This window comes from Protopterus annectens, chromosome 6.part0 (genome assembly GCF_019279795.1).
Source record: "Protopterus annectens isolate FY-2018-M chromosome 6.part0, PAN1.0, whole genome shotgun sequence".
In the NCBI taxonomy this organism is placed as follows: domain Eukaryota; kingdom Metazoa; phylum Chordata; order Ceratodontiformes; family Protopteridae; genus Protopterus; species Protopterus annectens.
The window spans coordinates 812422007-812446264 of record NC_056737.1 but is presented as its reverse complement, the minus strand read 5'-3'; the positions used below and the strand labels follow the sequence as shown (position 1 = coordinate 812446264).

At 36.2% G+C, this 24258-nt stretch overlaps 1 protein-coding gene across 1 annotated transcript in view; it reads right to left on the bottom strand.

Moving 5' to 3' along the window:
- PRKCH (protein kinase C eta) overlaps positions 1-24258 on the bottom strand; it is a 1606604-nt gene that overhangs the window by 267956 nt on the left and 1314390 nt on the right. The window contains exon 10 of the mRNA XM_044074487.1: positions 20195-20349. Within this exon, the coding sequence (XP_043930422.1) occupies positions 20195-20349 (155 nt within the window). The remainder of the gene's footprint in view (positions 1-20194; positions 20350-24258) is intronic.

The following is a 24258-nucleotide window of genomic DNA, read 5'->3' as shown; positions in this document are numbered from 1 at the left end:
TCTTTTCATGTAGTCCAGGGAGTACGCCTCAGGTCATTCACACCAGCATGGACAATGACTGAGTCATATTTGTACTTGCCTTTGAGTGACCTGAGTGCTTGTGTTATGTGGCGGATCCTAGCGCCCGACAGGCAGCTCACCGTGACCTTCTCCTTGTTCAGCCTGGTGAGCGGGACATCAGTGTGCCTGACGATAGAGTCACCTATTACAAGTGTATCAGGTGTGTTGTTTAGCCTTAAGGGCTGTGACTGTTCGGCACACTGTCTTTGTGAGCTATGTGTTACACGTGTTTTGTTTTGGGGTAGCGGTTGCTTGGGTGTCTGCTTTGGAGGTCTCTGCTGCTTAGGCAGATTTTTATTTATTGCCTCCGAGTATGTTTTTGTGTGTTTATGTGTTTGGTTTGCTGTCGTGGTAGGTCTATGTGAGACTGGAATTGTACTGAGTGTGGTTTCCTTCTCCTCCTGACTGGTTACGCCAGTAATGAGTTGAGAGAGCTTAGCCTCCAGTTTGGCTATATGGATGCATGTCTCACATGTGTTGGAATTTGTTGGGAGGAGGAGAGGGTTGTCTGTGTACATGAGGCAGTTGTAACATTGCCTCAAGATTCCCAGATTCACCAGCTGGACCGGAGAGAAGATTGACAACTGACCTTTGGACATGCTAGAATAGTACTGGGAATTCCTTTATAATTGAAAAAAAAGGGCCAATGGGGAACAAGGTACTCAAGAGGACTTTGTGAGAGTGTAGTGCTTTTAATTTTTTAGTGCTGACTTATATAATTGCTTTAGTGAGCAAGTGCCTTTAGTGAGCAAGTGCCAGGTAACTTAAATGTAATGTGTTACAGGTAACTTAAATGCAAAAATGACAAACAGTAACTTTCTTTTAAGTGAAACAAGGAAATGAGTACAGTAAGCAATGCAGATATCACTAGGGATCCACAGAAGCGCTGAAAAGCCGCATTTTAGGTGGTATTAATGTTTCAGGGAAATAACAAGCAAACAAACAAGAAGCATACAAACAGAGCTAGATTCAGCAGGCCTGGATCTAGTCTATGCTACAGCAAACAAGGTGTACCAATTTCAGTAAGAAACAGTTGAAACATGCAGGCACTATAAGCCTTTAACCAGAAATTCCCAGCTCATAAGGGCAGAGTCCAGCCTCTCCTCCCACAAGAGTGCAGACCACGAACCTTCTTAATGTAAAATAACTGGCCTGAAGCCCAAGTGCTTAAACCAGAACTAATACACTTTTAGAATAACAGACACTGAGCCCTCAATCAGCAGTTCCCAACTTAGAAGGATGTAAGCTAGCTGTCCTGCCACCACAGTGCAGGCCACAAACCTTCCTAATGTAAAACAACTGGTCTGAAGCCCAAGTGCTTAATCCAAAAGACTTAGAATGATAGCTACACTTTAATCAAGTTACTACCAAGCAGTAATAAATACAATTGAATACTTTGAAGAATGCCTGGATTAGTGCTCAAGTTATACAAACAAAGCTAGATTCAGCAGGCCTGAATCTAGTCCACGCTACAGCAAACAATGTTACACAGCCACTGCCTTACATCTCTTGGCATAGCTGGCAATACCTCACATCACACACACACACACACATATATATATATATATATATATATATATATATATATACACACACACACACACACACACACACACACACACATATATATATATATATATATATATATATATATATATATATATATCCCTTCTGAAGCTCGAAATCCCATAAAATCAAAACTCATTTTCACAAGATGAAAATCACGAAACCTTGAAAACCCAAACAGATAATTTTTCCCAGGGTAAGTAAACACTTGCCCAACAGGCCCTTTTCTCCACTGTAGTGCGATCCTGGAGTTGGTATATATAGTAAGGGGTGTGTATCCCCCCACCTAGGTGGATTTTATTTACTATGGTGTGTGTTTTGTTTAAGTTTGGGCAGGTGTTTACTTACCCTTTGAAAAATTCGCCATTCAGGTATTCAAGGTTTCATGAAAATGAGTTTCGATATAATATATATATATATATATATATATATATATATATACACACACACACACACACACACACACACACACACACACACACACACACACACACACACACACACAGATATATATAAATGTGGTTATACATTAATTTAGTCTCCAGTTTAATACAAGGTTGCAGATTAGCCAGAACCTCTACTGGCTCACTGGCTCATAAAGGGAACCATGCATAGATACTTGTCGTTAATGGGATGCCAACCGTTCACAGGATACACACAAACACACATACATACATATGCACCCACACCCACATCTAGTTCAGTTAACCTTTATTTTCTATTTACAGCATACATTTATTATCCATTTTATTTATAGGTCACATGCTGAGCAGCACATGCCTTTTGCAATTAAGTTAAGTTTTTATGTACTTTTTAGCATTTTACAAACACCGCTTATCACATTAACCAAGGTATTTAATTAAAGGTGTTTAGTACGTAAAACTGTAATCTGTATACTTATATACATTAGGACTCCTTTCTCTGGATACATCCTAACTTATTTTGCAATAGAAGTCAGCAGAGAAAGGAGTCACATGAGCTAAAGGTAGTTCTTGTCAAATATAAATGCTGAATTAATCATGGCTTTCACTGCGCACTCCTTTTAGGAAGTGGTATAACACCTTCTATAGCAATGTAGCCCAGTGGTTAACTCTCCCCTTGGTCTTAGATGAAGATTGCTGACCTGTCCTTCTGCATCACCATTATTCCTGGAGTTACTCAAAGAGTAGCACTAGTACCTCTACGCTCATGAAATGCCTGCTCTTGTAAATTTTACTTTTGCTGATACATGTAGTTGCTTATCTAATGAAACTAGAACCCAATAATCAACACTGGGAGTTCAACAATATCCATTGCTGTTCTACTCCAATAACTTTGTTAATAATTCTGATTAACTTGGCAGGCAGTTCAGAAAAAAACTAATGGACAGAGGCAGGTCCTAAATGCTTAATCCTCTGCATGGGGTCCCCTCAAATTATCTATGGTATGATCCCAGTTATTCTGATAAGTGGTAATATATAATTATCAACCACAGAATGGTTTAGGCTAAGCCTTAACCAAGTAGGATAGGTTTATTTTAGCAAAAAAAGAGAAACTGACTAGGCTTAAAATGTCTCGCAAGGGCAGCTATAGCCTAGTACTTTAAACCTATAATCCTTTAAGTGACTTACTTTGGTGTAAGCCTGCTTTGTAGATAGGCCTTACACCACAGTAAGTTACTTACACTGAAAGCAAATCTTTTTGAATCTAGCCCCAAGTATTATCTTGATGGCATGATGGCAATGCAGTCCTTGGATTGTGTGACACATGGAATATCACAGTAAAAGCAGCAAACATATTTGTTCCTATAGGGCAAAGCCCCCTCATGCCCTCCATGAGTCTCCCCATCTAATTATATTCATCTTCATGTCCACACGAACAGTACACCAACTCTGGAACTCTGGATTTTTCTGATTTTACTTTCAGTGTTCCATGCATGACATGATCCCTGTTTGGTAATCTTAACTGCTGCCTAAGAAGATAAAGTCCTAAGGAACTTTGAACTATCTAAACAAATAAATACAACACATCTTACACTGAATTATATAAGAAAAAACTTATAGCACAGAAAGCTGCAAACTTGAGAGTATGGTTTTACACTGACTCAGATAATGGCAGTTTGGATTATTTCCTTTTATTATGCTAAGAATAAAAAGGCAGAAAATACTGAATATAACACAGCATGCACTTAAGGCATGCTTACATTTGCTATCAATATTTCTGCTGTGGGATTCGGATGCATTGGGGGTTGGCATAATGGTTAAGGTGTTTACATCACAGACACAATGTAAAGGATTGGGTTATCACCTTTGAAGTAAATTGGCTAGGCTTAAAATGCCCCACAAGAACAGCTAGCCTAGTACTAACCTATGAAACTAAGAAGACTGGTGAATCTTTGAACAAAATCTACTACTATATACTTGCTTTTAAATTTTTCCACAGCACAATTTACTTATCAAGATGTACATATAGTTAACAAACTTATACACCTTACAATGCGATGATTAAGGTAAAATCAGCTAGAATGGAATAATGAAATGCATTCATAAAATTGTAGACAACATAAAAAAAAAAATCCATGTGCCCTTAATACTCCTCCAGCACTGATGACAAACATTTAGGACTCAAAAATATACTGACTTGGGTGATGTCATGAATATGTCAAGAAACCATCATATTAGGTAATGTTAAGTTAAAATGGACCACACACAACCAGCATTCTTCTAGTCCTTAAATCAAGCTATTTGTTCTCATAATGAAATAATACTCCCACTATCCATAAGCAACTACAGACACTGATTCCTCACTTAATTGGACACTAACCTCTGATCCTGACAATGTCACAGAAGAAGATACCCTTCTTGACAACCAAAATGAACACCGCCCCATTTATATCACCAGAAATTGTAGTCACCATTTCAATTACATTAGAAGCATATACACCTTTATATCAACTCAAAAGCAGCATCACTGGGACATTCTAAAACATCTACCACTTGAGGCAACAGTTGAAACATTGTACACCTTTTTATTTAGCCTACTCAACCAACAAGCCCCTCTAAGAGGAAAAAGGGACAAAGAGATACCTGCACTATGGCTAACATTAGAAAAAAAGCAACTCATAAAAAAACAAGACAAATGGGGCTCAGCAAAACTATAACATACTGACACCTGTGCAACATCACAAACATACACGTTAAACATGACAAAAATATTACTATATTAACAAAGAAAACAACAGCCAAGTCACTTAAAGTCTTCTAGGCCACCACAAACAAGATTTTCATACCAGATAATATTACAGCCAAGCCCACTACGTGCATAAACAAACACAACCATAGCTTATCAGCCTAACTCACACTGCATAATCTCTGCAACATCCCTAATTAAACAAAAGGTCACACCTGCAGTCACCATCCTGGGTTCAGGTGCCTAGGTGGTGAGACATTTCCCTGTGGTACATTTGACTGAGGACACATGGCTGAAGTGACATTCAGCTGCAGAGGAATGTGGCTGTTTGCAAATTCCCTGTGAGCAAAGAGAAGAATATGTTGCCATGCCCTCAACTTTAAGAACCAAATGCACAGGGGGAAAACAATGTCCATGGTCCCCAAGGGAACATGAGACAGCAGGCAGTATGGCAGGCATCAGCAGCAGGCTGGCCAGAGGGCATGTCAGTAGCAGTAAAAATGCAGTACACAATGGGCAGTGCCTTTATAATTGGAGTGTGTGGACCACTACCCCCTTCACAGAGTATAGGGAACATTACCTAAAACCCATACTGGATTAAAAATATGACTACAGTAGCCTGCATGATTTCCTCCATGCTGTAGCACACTTCTATATGTTGTAGTTACATAAGTATGTACTGTACACTGAACACAATACTCATTACTTCTGCCGCCATGCATTTGGTTATTAAAGCTGTGAGCATGGCAGTGTGTGCTTCTCTTTGCCCACAGGGAATTTGCAAACAGCCATATTTCTCTGCAGCTGACTGTCATTTCAGCCATGTGTCCCCAGTCAAATGTACCACAGGGAAATGTCTTGCTGCCCAGGCGCCTGAAACCCACCAGCCTCTCTCATCTCCCCAACTAAGCAAGCACCATCTCACTTAAAGCTATCTCTATGGCAACTATCAGGCAATACTCAATCAAAATTAATGCTTTTCAGCCTTTCAGCTGACTCTCTTACTGCTGAATACCACAGAACAGTGGCCATAGTATTATCTTATTAGCTTACCTGATATCCATTCCTACTTACAGGTCAGTTCAAGAATTACATATCCCAAACCTAGGTAAACAATCCAACATCCTCCCCTAAACAAAGCTAGAAACTCAACAGAGTTTTCAAACGATAGACCCATCACCACCCTCTGTCCCCCTTTCAAAATATTACAGATGTGTCCACATTCACTATTAGACTAAAAGAATTAGCAGAAAAGCTACAGTTGCCATCTGTACTAGGGGAATGCCCATTTTTTCAGTGAATATGATATTTACCTCAATGAAAAAAGTTAACAAAGCACATCTATGGGAACACCCATTATTTCTGGGGGTTTTACATCCAGTTTGAGTGATATAAATATTCCAATTTTACGCCAGGTGTTTAATGAGTTACTGAAAAGAAGATCTGTACCGGAGTCATTTACTTAATCTGCTGATTCTGAAAAAAGTACAAGACACACAGCACAGACACACACACACACACACACACACATACATGCTTACACAAAATCATATTTTAATGTAACATACTAAAATTGTGAAAAGAACAATCTAAATTAAATTAAATAAATAAAAGCAGCTTGCTTGTTTGGTAAGAACACCAAGAATATTCAATGTAATTCAGTATTGATGAAGACTCTGGAAGATATATTTACTTGTATTGTTTGAGTGTTGTACCAGGAAAAGCAAGTATGATGTGTGTGCAAATCTGAGAGATGATTAAAATTATACATATAGAAATCTACCAAATATGTACACATGGAATGTAATGCTTAAGCAGTATGTTGTAAAATTTTGCAACTACTTCACCAATGTGAAACTGAGATTCTCTAAAAATGTCCTTTGAAGAAAAATACTGAATGTCCATTCACAACTAACTGTATTTTAACTTGAACAGCAATGTCTTTGTAATGAATGTTTAGTTGGAGATACTGCATAGGTAATACTCTCATGGCATGGAACCTGCACTTTTAATGGTTTTGGCATTTCACAGATTTTTCTTAATAATTACAATCAAAGTCAGTTTCAAATACATTTTTTTCAGCTACTTTTACAGAAAATTTAAAACTGTGTCACATCAATTTTTATTCTATATCTTTTTCCATCCACCCCTACCAACCAAATGGACCTTTGCCCCCTGTCCAAAGAGACATTCATCCATAGTGATGGTGAGAGACAACATCCAGTGGGCTGTCATCTGGTGGGATGATGCTGAGTCTGTGTCTTAATTCCAGTCTGATTGCAGCCAGAAAACATGCAGTTGGCCATAGCAGGGCCTACAATACAGATGCCCCAGATGTGCTTAGCATAACCAGCTCAATTATGCATGATGGGACAAGCATGCAGTCCTGTCAGTAAGCTGCTGGAAATTCTATCCTGTCAACCGACAGCTGATGCTTAGCACTGACTTCCCAAAGCAAATTTCCCAATAGGATAGATTAGTGAACCTCTACTGCTCACTCCCCCCGCTCCCAAAGCTGTCTGTTGCAGCACTAGCCAACCTCTGCTGCTCACTCCCCCCGCCCCCAAAGCTGTCTGTTGCAGCACTAGCCAACCTCTGCTGCTCACTCCCCCCGCCCCCAAAGCTGTCTGTTGCAGCACTAGCCAACCTCTGCTGCTCACTCCCCCGCCCCCAAAGCTGTCTGTTGCAGCACGTGGATCCTCTCTTCATTCCTGATTTACCTGCAACTAAGTCAGGGAGTTAAGCTAGTGCACCCCACAGATAGCACAGGTAACATGACATACTGATATGAAATGAAAAAAAAAATCATACCTGTCTTTATAAATGATGCAAGTCCTGATCAACTGATGTTTAATATATTTACTTTAAAGGCAAAAGATAAGATTTATGTGTCATTATCAGTGCATGTAGCCTCCTGAAGTAAACCATACTGGATATTAACTAAAATTCACAAAGCCAAAACAAGGTATGTAATAATAACAATGATGTTTATACTCTACACAAAGTTTCTGAAATGTTATTCTAAACACAAAACTGTAGCACATTTACTTCATCAGATTATCACAATGTTATGGAAATACTTCAATACAGATGTACATTACATGAGTGTTTAAATCTGCATGAAAATGTTAATTACAAGAATAAAACTGAATTTCATCTAGAAAATAAAAAAATCTAGGTTTTAAAACAAGCAGATTTACATTTATTTCTCATAAAATATTTTTAAGACATCAGTAATTTTGACAGTAACATAATTCTATCCACTCTGGGTTATTATGCACAAAAAGAAACTCAACCTGCTTCTAGTTTCATTTATTGTCAGTGGCAGTAGAACTTTATTAATAAAAAATGCCATAACAAAAAATACTTCACTCATGCAGCTACATGATGGTTAAGTGCATTTCCTACTTTTGGCAAGAAAAAAATGAGTTTGTACATGCGCTCAGTATTTTGATATACATGTGTGCGTTAGTGATCAGAGCCGAGTACAAGAGTGCTGAGTGCATTCTGCAGTATCATGTGATTTTCTAGTCTAAAACAAAAAACAAGCACTCTTACCAACTTACTAACCCTTAATTAATTCACTCATACTGACCTAGCCATTGGATTCAGAGATCCTATCTACAGCACAAACATAAATGTAAATCAATCTGACCATTCTCACAGATAAAGTCTATTCACAATTCACTCACACTCTACAACATATTCCAAGAAATTCCAAACTAGGTGAAACCCCACTGTGAACAAGTTTTTTTATTTGAATCATAAAAACATTGGTTAGTAACTTTACCTGAATATAACACTGTAATCTGCTTCCTACCTCAAATGGACACAAATAGTGTTGCACAGCTTTGCATAGTCAAACATAAGGGCATCTTTCCTTCACTACAAATGGCTATACCTATCATTATGAGTCATTTGCTTAATGTTTTAGAAGTACTCCAGCCCCATAGTACAGAGAAATGAAGCCCTGACCACAACTGTTTGATTAGAAACAATGGTGCTGGAAGGGTTGGGCTATGAGAATGGCAGTGAGTGGCCAATGGTGGCTTGGCCATCCTTGGGGGGCAGCTCTGGACCACTAACTGGCGACACCTACTGGGAGCACTGTGTGTTGCATCTATGGGTGCAAGCTTGCCAGAAATACACTATTTGTGATGCGCATAACTGTCAAGAAGACAGCTCAATAAATGGCAAAAAGGACTTACTGTAAGGATCACTATATGGGCAAGGGTAGGTTGTTTCACCAGGACCTGTGGCTGGCCTGCACTTTGCTGCTCAGCGCTCACCATACTACCGAGCCTAGTCCAGAGATACCTGGCCTTCATGCTTCAATGGAACAAATGGGATTACCTGGTGATGGCAAAGGACCCAATGGCCATGTCTCATGGACACAGGCAATACTGAATGGGAGGAAAGTTTCAAAAGTAATCTAGAAAGAGATAATGGACATTCCTTCCCTTGCCATGGTGAAACATAACCAGGACTAACTCTAAACACTGTTTACTTTCATGTACCTGTCCCAGTTAAAAACAAATATATGTTCATTTTGTGAGATTGCTGTGATGTTTAGTCAACAGGAAAGCATAACTTATAGCAGCACACTTTATAGTCTTAAATACACTGTGAGAACATTTCAGTCATTTCCATTAATATCAGTTAATAAAAAGCAATTTATGTTTTGCAGAACAATAATGCATACATTTAGATTCTCTAGTGGAAATGTGAGCTTCCATGGGCATGCACGAGAAACTTGGTATCACCACAAAACTATGCCAATATCCAGACAACCAGAGTCCCAGAGGAAATAAAGACACGATATCCAAAACTCAATTAATCTACATGCAATACTTAATGAGTTGAGTGCTTTTGTCTTTAATTATATAAGATTTCTTCTGAACTACATCACACCGTTAAATAACCATACCCTCATCAAGTCACATTCTCCACCTATAACAGGAAGAAATTCATTAGTCCAAAACATGTTTTATAACCCTGAATTTACAACGTTCTGTGTTTTTTGGTTACTAGTTTCCTTTTGTGAACATCACTGCACTTTATTTTAGTTTTGGTTCCATCTTTACAGGGTTGTTGCAAGAGTCATGGACTCACTGGACCCATTTTCATCTTCTCCCACTTCTAAAGAGCACTTGGATATGCTCAATCTACAACGCAGCTTTCCATGATGAGGGCAGATCTTACCAAAGTCATTGAAATGTGTTTCCAGTTGTTTGAAGGGTTATCTCTACCCCTAAGAGTTACATCTATGCAAATGTTGCATACAGGTATGTCATCCAGTCAGAACAATCAACAGTTTACGGCTGCAGTTGGAACAGGATCCATTAGTGTACATTCACCTTCGGAGAAGGAAATAATTTTTATGAAGGTATGTGAATAGCGATAAGCTTTCTTCTTTGCCCTTTGGGGTTACAAACACTTCATTTGAGAGCAATAGGACACTTGATTTTAAAACTGTATTAGACCGAAATTTTCAGTTTTCTGATGTTCCCGTTCAGCACAGAAATATGGACATGAATAAATTGCATATTTCAACATTGAAAGATCTGATACATCTTTTTGAAAATATCTTTTGAAAGTTAAAAGTCTGCAAATGGACAAAGTATATTTAAGGCAGTGTGTTAACATTTCAGTTCTATCACAAGGTTTACAGATATTTAAATTCCCTTTTGGGGTTAGAAATGACAATGCATTATATATGGATTTTATTAATTTGTTTGATAGGCATGGCTTCAGATTAATGGAGCTTACGAGTACAATTATTAATAATTGGGTCTATATTACCATATCAAACGGTAACAATGTCGAATGCTCACATGAGTGAAAATGCACAAGAACGAACTTGCTATTGTGGGGGGTTGTGCACCCCACTACATATATATTCCAACTCCGAGGTCGCACTATAGTGAGGAAAGGGCAAACATTCCAATCCTCACTGAACTGTGACCCCCAAAAAACAAGTTTGTTCTTGTGCGTTTTCGCTCATATGAGCGTTCAACATTGTTACCATTCGATATGGTAATATAGACCCTAATAATTAATAATGAGCTTATTAGTATGAGTTTAACATTTCTACTTTATTAGAGGAAATTGAGAAGCTTAATATTGACATAAACAAGATTTGATTTTTCATCAATACAGGAATTTTTACAACAATGCCCTATATGATGTCGATAAAAACTGTAGTGTGAATTTCTAAAGGCAACAAAAGAAAAAATATAAGAGATTGTGCATAATACAAAAATAACAAAGCTTATCCCATAAAGGTTGGTTTGTTTTGCTTTGAAAGGAATACCCAAAATAAGGCTTTGGAGAGAGGGAATTTTGCTGATGAGGTTCCGGATAGGACAGATGACGTTAGGGAGGGATCACAGGCTGGTATCTCTTATAATTTAGACAACTTTCTGGATTTTCCCACATTAAACAGGTCAGAATGCCTAGTGAGTTGCAGAGAATAGGTCCAGGATCCAAGACAGGCAATCAGCACTCTCAGCACTCTCACCCCCAATCTTGGCATCCCACCAGGAGGTCAGGCAGGAAAAAGATATACTGACTTGCTTTGAACAGGATGAATCAGTTCTGTTTCTTGCAGACAGTGGTTATATGAGCCATTGCATACAATCAACACCATCACCTCCTAGCCTGGCAATTCATCAAGAGGTCAGGCAGCAAAAAGAGGTAATGCATCCCCTTCAACAGGATGAGGGAGTTATGCTTTCAGATAATGGTAATGACATTTTTAACTACACTAACCACACTATTACTAAGAAGCATTTCCTTCTGTTTCAGAAAGGCTTTAAATTTGTTCCAACAAGCAATATGGATTTAGTTGATTCCTTGGTGTAACTCAAATTGTTAACAAGGAAATTTAATTTAGAAGTATTTTTTTACTGTTAACAAGGCGTGCTCCAATAACACTTTTGTTAAAATGGATTTTTCAATTAAGAAGAGAAGTACTTTTAATCCACCCATGCATCCTTTGATTAATATTTTTGAAAAAGTTGTGAGTAATTAAATGTATCCTTTAGAGATGCATTCAAATACAAAACATCATTATTACAATCTTACTAAACAAGAAAGAAATGTTTTGTATGAGCTCCTTCGTGATGATTTGTTAAGGATCATGAAACCTGATAAAGGGGGAGGTATGGTTTTGTTTGATTCTCGCAATTACTCCAGTACTGTGCTCAATATTCTGTACAATACTGATACATAGATTTCTGTTGCTAAGAATTATATTAATATTGCTTACGACCACAGAGATCTGAGGCTGGAAGATCAAGTTTTGAACAGTAAATTACATATGGAAATTGTTTAAATTTTAAAGACCTCTAAACTCATTATTCCATCCAATTTTGGCATTTTGAAAGTTCACAAAAACATCCTAGATCCCCATTCAGACATGTTGTGGCAGCCCAGGTTTCCAAAACGTATCCAATTGCTACTTTTATTGACAGATGGTTCAAACCCATCTATAATCTGACACCGCATTTACTAAAAGATTCGTATGACTTTCCAGATAGGCTAAAACCACATTTATGGAGTAGTGAGATTAAATTTGTCACTGTTGATGTTGTGGACATTTTTCCTCACTCCCATAGGAAGGTTTGCAAATATTCCATGAAAGATTAACTGACTATGAGTTTTTATCAGATGATAAGATTAATTTAATTTTGACTTGATTTCCCTCGTGTTAGAGAACAATTATGTATACTTTGAAGGTGAAGTATTTAAAAAGACTATGGGGAAGTGATGGGTGCAGCTTTTGCTTATGCTAATTTAGTTATGGTGGCTTCAGAAAGGCACATTTTTTTTATTGTGGCTTTTTTTCAGAATATAAGATTATACTTATGCTTTTTGGACAATATGTTTATTCTTTGGGAAGGTTCCGATACCCAGGTTGAATGCTTTTTTTTAGATTACTTAAATGGGACTACTAAAGTTTTAAGTTTTACTTCACATATCAGTAACAGAAGCATGAACTACCTGGACACCCAGAGTGGTTTTAAGTCACAGATTTATAGAAAAACAACTTATAGTAATTGTTATTTATACTTTTTGAGTTCTCACCCTTTTTTTCAAAAAATAAATTTATTTGAAGTACAATACGTTAGAGCAGCCAGAATGACTTCTGAGTCAGAAGATGTAGCTGTTGAATTAGAAAATATTTTATTATGTTTATGGTTAGAGGTTACCCTGAAAAATTAGTAAGGGATATTCTTAATGAGGTTAAGAAAGGGTGGGGTACAGAACACAAATCCCTTTTAGGAGTTGGCCTTAAAATTGCTTCTGATAACAAAACTAAAGAGGCCATCCCTGAAAGGTATTTTGAGTGTGCCACAGTGGTTCAGTTTAATACAGGTACAAGAGAAATTAGAACTGGAATGTTTTTAGAGCTAACCCTACAATTTTTAAATTGCTAGAAGAGTCACATTTTATTTATAAGACAGCAAGTAATTTTAAAAATATTTTTGAATTCCCCCCACATTAGGACTTTTGATTATACCAGTTTTCCAGTCAAGAGTGGCATGACCTGGTGTGGACATTGTAGTCAATATAGTTGCATTACAGAAGGGGACTCCTTTGCACTAGACAATGTATTGAGATCCACACTAAAGCTGCACTGAGAAAATTGTGTTAAAGGGTTGGTGAACACTGCTAAATGCCTAGGGTGTTCTGGTTTCTACATAAGTAAAACTGAAAGTTGATTGCGCAAAAGAATATACAAACATTTATATGATATCAGGAAGAAGAACATTAACAATGCCCTAGCTAAAAAAAAATATCATCAAATGATTACTGCAGTAAATTTGGGTTTGCAATTTTGGAACAAGTGGACCTTAATCCTTGTGGTGGAGACTGGGCAACAAAATTGTAATATAGAGAAATGTTATGGTAGTTGAAACTTAATGATACTGACCCCCCACCCCCAGGTTTATATGAATATAGTTCAATACAACCTGTGCTTAAATACAGACTCACTTAATTATAGCTATTTATTATATATTTATAATATATTTTATTATTTACACCTCTTATTATATCTGTTATATATATGTATAAACTGCCTAAGGTACTTTTGGAATTTTAAAGCTGTTGCTTTAAATTAAGTTGGGATTTGATTGACATTAATCTGATCACGACTGACTTTTTTATACAAGGATGTGTTTATATGTTACTTGATACTCTGATGAAGTCCCATGTTTTAGGGATAAAACCCTTAATGTTTTTTATGTTTTTCTTTTTATTAAGGAAGGGTGCATTTTATATTTGGAGTCCAATGTTTTATGACCCTGTATTTACAACATTCACTGTTTTTTGATTATTAGTTTCCCTTTCTGAATATCACTCTGTTTTCAACAAATACATGCATTTTCCAAAAATCTGGTGTAGTAAAGCCACAAAAACTTATAATGAGGGATAAAAAAACCACAGAAACCAGTCCGAAAAACCACTCCAAGGCAAATGAACTTTAGCGCTTTCATCCACTTTAATGACGTGAACTTCATCAGAAATAATAGACAGTTTCCTATCCCTCATTTAAATACTTAGTAACAGGAAGTGATGTAACTTTCATAATTTGATAAAAATTATATAATGAATCAATCATCATATTCTTGGTCTTTTTGGTAAAAACATCAAGTTATATAATACTTTTATAAATTCAAAACAATAAATCAATTCTAATGAAATGTATATCAAAAAATTCATGTATATATAAAAAAATACATAATATATTGTATAATGAATTAAATATTGAAACATGTATAATAACTATAAATAGTTATCTATAGACTAAAAAACACTTTATGTTAATCACTTCATTTAGACCAGGGAAAGTGTCAGCTCCAAACAGAAGCTGCCATAAAGCTTCCTTCTGCTCTAATTTGTTGTTTGTATCCCCTATAAATGTTCCCTTGTCTATGTAATCCAAAACAAAAAATTCAAACTTCTTGAAATCTGTACAAGAAAGTGCATGTCTAGCTAATGAATTGTTTCTGTCTTTTTTCTTTATAGCCAACACATGTTCATATATTCTACGTTTTAAGATTCTTTTAGTTTTACCAATGTAATAATTTTTGCATGTACAACAAGTAGCAATATACACCACATTCTCACTATGACAATTGAAATATTTGTTAGCCCAGAAAGTCTGACCCAAATGTTCCATTGTGATAAATGATGAGTTACTGATGAATCTGCATTGTTTGCAGTTCTTACATGCAAATGTCCCTTTTTTAGTGCAAACCTTCCTCATGTTGTCCTTCTGTGTTGTTTTAGATGACTCCAACATCTGTTTGATGTTGGTGACCTTCTTATATGTAAACCTTGGTTTTAAACCTAACAGTGTAGTTAAATCTTTGTTGCCAAGAATAATTCTCCAATTTCTTTCTATCACCTCCTTAATACACCAGATTTCATTAACTATTGGTAAAGGAAAAGAAGTGTAGAATTCCTGTGTGTTTTGATTGCTACTGTTTGAAACACAGACTGGAGGAACAACCAGTGTGTCTCTAGAAGTGAGAATAGGCTTTGCTACACCATTTCTCAGCGTGGAAACCTCTTTTTCTATTGTCACTAACCATTTTTCGTCGTAGCCTCTCTGCATAAACAGCTGTCTAAGAACCATCAACTCATTCAAAAAAGTACTATCCTTAGATGTTAACCTACTCAATCTAATCATTTGCCCCTTAATTACACCTTTTTTCATATGTGCTGGGTGCAAACTGTCCTTGTGTAGGTATTGATTTGCAAAACAAGACTTCCTATATATGTTACTAATAAATTGTCCAGTAGTTTGATCTATATTTAACGCCAAATCCACTTATTTTGAAAAACAGAAAATCTGTTGTATTATTGAGGTCATTGACAAAGTCTACTAATTCTAAATATTCCCCAGACCACAGAAAAAACAAATCATCTATGTATCTGGTGTAAAGTTCCACTTTACTGTAGCTAGGGTGTACCTTAAGGAACTTCTGTTCCCAATTTGCCATCACTATATTGGCAAAGGCTGGCGCAACTCTTGCCCCCATGGCCACACCTGACAGTTGTTTATACAAGAATTTGTTGAAACTGAAAAAATTGTTATCAAGTACCAATTCCATTAATGTACAGATAGTGTTTACTTTCACAGCAGGGAAATCAGTGCTAGATGTAAGATATTCTCTCATAAAGTCTAATCCCTCATCTTGACTAATAGAGGTGTATAAACTCCTCACATCAAGTGTGCCAATGAATATATTCTTGTCTGATATTCTATAATTACTCAGGATCTCCAGTAAATGCCAAGAGTCCCTTAAGTAATGTTCAGACCTCTGTACTATTGGATTTAGTACACTGTCTAACCATATAGAAATGTTTTCAGTCTTAGATTGTTTGGCAGAAACAATAGGTCTAAAAGGTGGATTCCTTCCATTGTTCTGAATTTTTGGAATGCCAAAAAAAGTAGCCATTTTGGGATACTCCACCAATAAAAAATCATAATCCCTATTGTCTATCTCACCTTGGCAAAGCACATCAAAAAGCAAAGTGTCCACTCTCCTGAAACTACACCTTATGAAGTCTAGATAGACCTTCTTGTATGTGTTGGCATCTTCCAGTAGTAAATTTAGCGATTTTTCATAATCACTTGTATTCATAATTACTACTTTTCCCCCTTTGTCTGCTTTCATAGTTTTAATGTTAGAATTACTAGTAAGATTTTTTAATGCAAGCCATTCGTCGTTAGTTAAATTGTATTTTACATTGTGACATTTGATTTCCCTAAACTCCTTCTCACAAATGTTCTGAAAAACCTGCAAAGTGTTGACCAAAGGTGGATTAAAAACACTTGGTTTACTAGGTGTTGAAAATGTCTGTTGCCATATGTCATTTACTTCTTTCATAATATATTTGAGATTGAGTTTATGCAAATAAAGCCTAAAATCTACCATCAGTTTCCCCAAATTCACTCCAAATGTAGGAATGAAGGAGAACCCTTTTTTTAACACATTACTTGTTGCTGCAGAAAGAGACACATTGCTTAAATTCACAATATCAATGTTAAAATTTTTATCACTTGGAAGTGGATTTACCACCTCCGTTTGTTCTTCCCCTTTGTTTTCCCCTTCTGCTGTGTTGAATTGTACCATTTGGTAGTCCATTTCTTGAAAGTCCCCTGTTTTAGAAAAGAACCAGAACTCTGTCCATTTGAAGTGCTTACCACTTCAGCAAAGCTTGTCCCAGCTTCAACTGCTATATTTGAATTATCATCTTCATTGTGGGACAGTTCTTTGTTGGACATTGTCATTTCAATCTGATTTGACCTTTGGGAAATGTCCTTATTGATGGTATTCATCCCTTCACTAAAACTTGTTACTTTACCTACCATATTTACGTGCAAATTAGTGCTGTTAGGGACCTGTTTTGAAAACTTGTCATCATCTATACTGCAAATATAAGCTTGATTAAGCTTGTATGCATAAATGTCTCTTTTTAGTTTGTTTTGCTTCCTAGCAATGATAGTCGCTCTGTGTCTGTCAGCCTTTGCTTCGACGCCATTATATAATGTCAATAAATCATTGAAGCAACTATGATTTTTAATGCTTTCATCCAACGACTTAATACTGTCTCTAACCTTAACTGTCTCTTTCTCATAATGTGCCACCAACACACGCATCATAGCCAATCCAGTTTCATTGTAAAGTTCAATCAAGGTGTTACACAATTCGTCCCCAGGTGAAACACAATTAGGGAACTTGGCCATCCTTAAACCCTGTGGCACAACTTTACGCTTAATGCACTCTCCCAAATATTGTACTTCCAAAACCAAAGTAACGTGTTTGAACACTAATCGCTCCATTTCGAAAATACGTTTTTTGCATGAATTAATGTCATTTAGTTGTTTACTTACAGTCTCGTTTGCAGAAACATCCACCACCCTAGAAAATGGATTTTCTTTGAATTTACAAACATAATTCCACACGTTATTCTCTGCCAAATTCTGTCGCTCACCTCCTTTACCATTTCGGTTCTCAGGATCAACACCACTGTTAGCGTTCGTGACGTGCAGAGGGCGTGGCTCTTCAAAAGTTTGAAAATTTAAAGTGCCCTCACCCTTTTGTTCTTTTAAAGATTGTAACTGTCCTTGCAGACAGTTTTTGACTATCTTCGTGATAGTAACAGATAGTCTTTGTTGAAAATCAGATGTCTTCAATATATCATCCCCTCTATCCTGGATAGAATAGGTAGATAGATTTAGCAGGACGTCTTGCGAAGAAACCTCAGTGGCCATGAACTGGATTCCGTACCAAAGAATGAGACGAACGGAAAAAACTTTTAAAACACAAATGAAACACTGGAACAAAAAACCACAGAAACCAGTCCGAAAAACCACTCCAAGGCAAATGAACTTTAGCGCTTTCATCCACTTTAATGACGTGAACTTCATCAGAAATAATAGACAGTTTCCTATCCCTCATTTAAATACTAAGTAACAGGAAGTGGTGTAACTTTCATAATTTGATAAAAAATATATAATGAATCAATCATCATATTCTTGGTCTTTTTGGTAAAAACATCAAATTATATAATACTTTTATAAATTCAAAACAATAAATCAATTCTAATGAGGTTTATATGAATGTAGTTCAATACAAAAATACAGACTCGCTTAATTATAGCTATTTATTATATATTTATAATATATTTTATTATTTACACCTCTTATTATATCTGTTATATATATGTATAAACTGCCTAAGGTACTTTTGGAATTTTAAAGCTGTTGCTTTAAATTAAGTTGGGATTTGATTGACATTAATTAATCTGATCACGACTGACTTTTTTATACAAGGATGTGTTTATATGTTACTTGATACTCTGATGAAGTCCCATGTTTTAGGGATAAAACCCATAATGTTTTTTATGTTTTTCTTTTTATTAAGGAAGGGTGCATTTTATATTTGGAGTCCAATGTTTTATGACCCTGTATTTACAACATTCACTGTTTTTTGATTATTAGTTTCCCTTTCTGAATATCACTCTGTTTTCAACAAATACATGCATTTTCCAAAAATCTGGTGTAGTAAAGCCACAAAAACTTATAATGAGGGATAAAAGCATTTTTTTCTCCCATTATGTACACAACCATATTAGACTATAAGAGGACACATCTAACCCGTATCGCTACACCTTGAATTTGGGTAAAATTCAGCATGAAAAAAAAAAAACAGATAACTATCAGCAATAAGAATAATAATAAAAAAGAATACTCTCCATGAATTCCTTAATCAGCCTCATTTCTTGGAAAACATGAGTCACACATTGCAGTATATACTTTTTTTAAAGCAATTTTGTTGATTTTAATAAAAGAAGTTCATATATTAATCACATAGATTTGACATAAATATATAGTTACAGAGATTATAACATATACAATCCAAATAACAATGTATAATAACTTTACAAAATAAAATAACTAAAGTATTTACAAGGACATCCATTAAACTTTGCATACATGTGATGATTAGACCAATTTTGGTTGTGATACACAAATTAAAAGGAAACAAATGATATTATTCATTGTGTTTGTTAATTCTTGTAAAGAACAAAAACTAAATGACTCCTTCCAATAAAAGTACTGCCAAAAAATCCAAATAATAAATCCAAAAGTAAGGCAAGTACTACCACGCTGTATATGAAGCAACTTCACTTTATTAAAACAATAAAAGCAGTATCATAAACACTTTTGGGTAAATCCCTTCATCAGATGATAAAACACTAGTAAAAACATAGTATCTAATATAGTACAACACACCCAATAAATAGCAATAATTTACCCTCCTTTTTGCTAGAGCTGGTTTTAAAGGGACAGCATCATTTAATCCTGGGGCTTTGTCAGCTCCCAGTCTAAGAATGAAAGCAAACAATATGGAAATATACAGGAACGGTAGGAATATAACTTCAAAAAAAGCGCTTATTAAAAATAAATGACATCTTTAAGGCTTTACACCATCACAAAACAGCACTGTTTAATTTACATGATTTGTAACAGAGCAACAAGTTTATATTCATCAGGAGAAAAGCAAAGCTATGAACACTGAGCAGTTTTCAGAAACAGTAATGTCTTTTTCATAACATTTTTTTTCTTTTGCAGCCAATCAGTAATTATGTTACTTATCTTTATATGCATCACATTTTTCAGTATTATGACAGACATCAAAATGGCTGCCTGCAGGGAACAACCTGTTATGCCTTCTACTGAAGATAGATTTGTTAATTCATACTAGATTCCTGCTTACCTTCAAGCCGCAGGACAGCATTACAACAAGACAGAATTAAAAAAGAAAGACTAAGCCTACTTATTTGGCACTGCAGCAAGGAATCCTACAAAACTCACCTGTAAACTATACTCTTCCCATGAAGAAACATAAGCGCTGATGTAATTTCAGCGGTGTAAAAACGAGCACGTGTCTCATCAAACCTCCGAGATTTTTGTATATGGAACATCAGATCACCACCATTTACAAACTCCATTACAAAAAAGAGTCGATCCTTAAAAACAGACATAAAGAGGAGTTATTACATATTATACATATGTTGCTTGCGATGCTATCTGACATAACAGCTTCTTTTTCTGTTTCATAACATGAAAATCTGCAGTGCCAGGAACTCAACAGCTAATTATACTTCTTTTTGTGTTTCGGTTTATTAGCCCTTTGCATTTGTGGCATCATTTTATACGTTATGGCTAAAGAACTAACATAGGCATGTCCAGTAATATTGCTCATAGTTCATAAGTAGTGACCTTAACATAGTTCAATAATTTGGTGCTACAAATTAAAAAACAGAAGTTTTAATTCCCAAATACAGTACTGCCGAAAGCATCACACTAACATATAATGTGTGACTGAACAAGTCACTTAATTACTGCGGTACCATTCTTAAAAAGAGACGTTTGTGTCTATTCAAAGCCACCCACCCACTTAATGAATAAAGGTTTTGTTTTGTAAATGAAATGACAGCTACACAAGACATTATTTACTTGTTTGTTTCTTAATTAGAGAAACCTAGTAGCCATGACATGATTTGATGAAGTGCTCAGTGTTATATATTTATAGGGTATTACTGCAAGCATGTATCTATTCTGCGTGCTTATACTGTGTGTTTCCTTTTACAAAGCACCAACTGCACATTATAATCTCCTATTACTATATATATAATATCTTGCCTCCTTGGCTTTAGGACCCATATACCTACCCAGTTCTGAAATGAAAATAAATAAATTAGTGTTACGTTGTATAGAATTGAAGGCTGACAAAACTAAAACTAGGCAAACAGGATGTATATCGATAAGAGAGCATTAATACATCCACTAGATTATACTAACACTGCGGTGGTGGTGCTGCGGTAGCATTGTCGCCTCACAGTATGACGTTGTCCTGTTCGATTCTCAGCTAAAGTGTCTTCTGTGTGGAGACATGAGTGAATGGGCATTCCTTCGTTGAAGGTTGTGCATCAGAGCTGGCAACTCAGTACGTAAAAATCTACTGCCAATCATTAGCGGACCGGAGTTCCGCTGTGGCGACCCCTAACCGGGAAAAGCCGAAAGATACAACAACAACAACTCTGGTACATAAAGCAAGTAGCATGAAGATCTGATACCTTAGAATACAAAACCACTTTGAAATTTATGAGAACATATATTTTCATTTAAGGTTACAATAAATGGTAAATCACAATGTTTTACATGTATGTGTGAAAAAGTATAAATGCAAATATGTATATATGGGATAGGGTGGGACTGGGGGTAGAAACTGCAATTTGCTTCTTTATTGGATGTTGCAGATTTCTGCAGTATATCACCTATCTATAATGCATATTACCTACAAATAAAACTTGTTTGCCAGTTTCATAACACATGTGCCACTGAGGGTGGAAACATCTGGTTTAAAGTGTCTGTTTAACACCATAACCTATCATTCCTCATTCCTCCCTCGATGGCCCATACATTCTTTGTGCAGAGTGGGACATTATATACTAAATCAGGAAGTACTTTTTTTATTTAATGTTAGGAAATGTGAACTTGGATGTGGGAGAACTGCTTCATTCTCAGAAAGGTAGCATGTGGTAATGTTCTATGTGCATCCCACCACAGTCCTCTACTGGTGCACATCTTGGAAAAGAAAATCACCCTCCTGCCACCACTACAGAGTGGCTTAAGAAAAGGTCCCCCACCCCAGGAAGCAGAGATCACACTAGCTGCTTATATCTTTCTATCTTACCCAAGCTGGGTCCTCCAGTAACAAGGCCAAGTACCCACAGTTGGGTCTCCTGAGGGACAGTCTGTGTTCCATCCCTCTGCACTATAGAGCCATATAAACCAATTACTGTCATATAAGTCACTATAGATGGCAGGACACTGCAGCCAGCAAAGACAACTGTTTTACAAACTGTAATTACATTTAGCGTAGTATCAGGTTTGATGTACAGAAGATTACTAAGTAGAAAGGAGCAACAAAGTACCTCATAAAATTGATTAAAAGGGTTCCCCACATATCTGTGGCCTGTTTAATCCCCAGCCTTTTTACCGAGTAGCTGTCAAATGCTTACCAAAACAAATGCATCTCAAATAAAATATAAACCATGCCTGTATTAAGGTAATGTGCTTTGAAGCTACAAAATAAGCACTTGGTGGTGTAGCTTGGAAAGCACACTTCTGTTCCACAGACAGTGACTGTATTATACTTCCAGAAGACACAAGTTTGATTCCAGTACCCTCTGAATACATTCTAATCATGTAGCCAGTGATATGTCATGTATAACACAGCTCCCACATTTTAAAAACATTTACTTTGTGCAGTAATATGTGTTGATTAAAATTAAAACACTTTTGTACACATTCCCCAGCGTTATTTTATTAAGTTATAAACTTTTGTTACTTTTTCAGACTATCTGGTAGGATATATTCTGAAACTTGGTGAACAATTCCAAAACTCCTGCCTACACCATTGATGCAGGTCTCTGAAAAAGTCATTTACGTATCAGCTAATCTAACACAGACATAAAACATTAACTGGTTATCAAGAATAACAGATCTAAATATAAATAAAAATATATCTAAATTTGGCGAGTACAGCAATGTGAATGAACATTAACTACATCCTTTACCAATGTATCTAATGTTTGCATAATCCAATTTCACTTCATGTGACTTTACGGTTACTTTAGCAGAAAAAAAAGAGTTTTTAATCACCCATTTGAACAATATCACAGGTATATCCGCTTTTTTCTGTTTAAATAAATCCAATACAGTAATACATTCTTCAGGAATTATTACTAAACACAAGTCAGTAATAATACATATAATACACCTATATGAATACAAATGTGGGAAATGCATTTTTATATGACGTGTAACCAGCAATGATAGTGCTGTAATTGTACAACATGTATAAATAATGTGGATAATAGAATCAATATCATCAAGGATAGTCTCACATACGGCAGTGTATCAGATTTTAAAGAGTTTATGTTCTGGTGAGTGTTTTCAGTTGAAATCATCTGACTACTGCTGTTAGTTTCCTTTGCAACGTCTACCACTGAGAACATTATTTTCTGTTGAGTGAACAGTTGTCTCAGTCTGTTAATTAATGGGAAGTAGTCTATATGAGGTATGATAGACTTTTGCCTGACTTCCTAACATATAAAAAAAACAATTTTTTGTCTTTTACAAGTTGAGTTCAGTGTTGGACAGCATTTGCCTTGGTGTGATATTTGTTCTGAATCAGGACTCTCTGGCTGATAATTCAACATATCAGCACATATGTAATGGTCTCTCAAGAGATATAGTAAAAGGTTCAAACAAAACAGAGAAATTTAAACATGGTGTATACACCTACTGTGAAGACAAATGTTCACAAAGCAAAGGTGGAATGGATATTACAATACCTATTAGGTTTGCTGTCTAACAATACGTGCTGTCTTTCAGGCGCTGGCCAAGATTCAGAGAGACTCACACTCAGCAGAGTAAATGGTTGTAGTCAGAATTAGAAATACACTGTGCAGTTCTTATGCTAACATCAGGATGAATAACAAAGCAGACACAACCTCCCTAAACTTGTTGAGGACTGTGTGTATGGCTGAACACTCAATGTGGTACAGAGAGCCTGAAGCACCAAGTTATGCTAAGTATAATATGGCACTCTAGCACAGCACATACTTTTACCATCAGGCACGTCACCTGCATGTTGCTGATTTGCTACAGCAATATACACCAGGCATTACCCAAGACCTGGCACAAAAACACAGACAGCAGAATTAGAGGCTGTAGGTTAGAAGTAAAGACAGCACCTAAAGGCATGCCTGTATCTACTACCACCAGCGATAAATAAATGCTGAACTAAAGACCAAGCAGACTAGGTCGACACTATGCAGCCTCTCTTTATTAATGGACTACAGGCA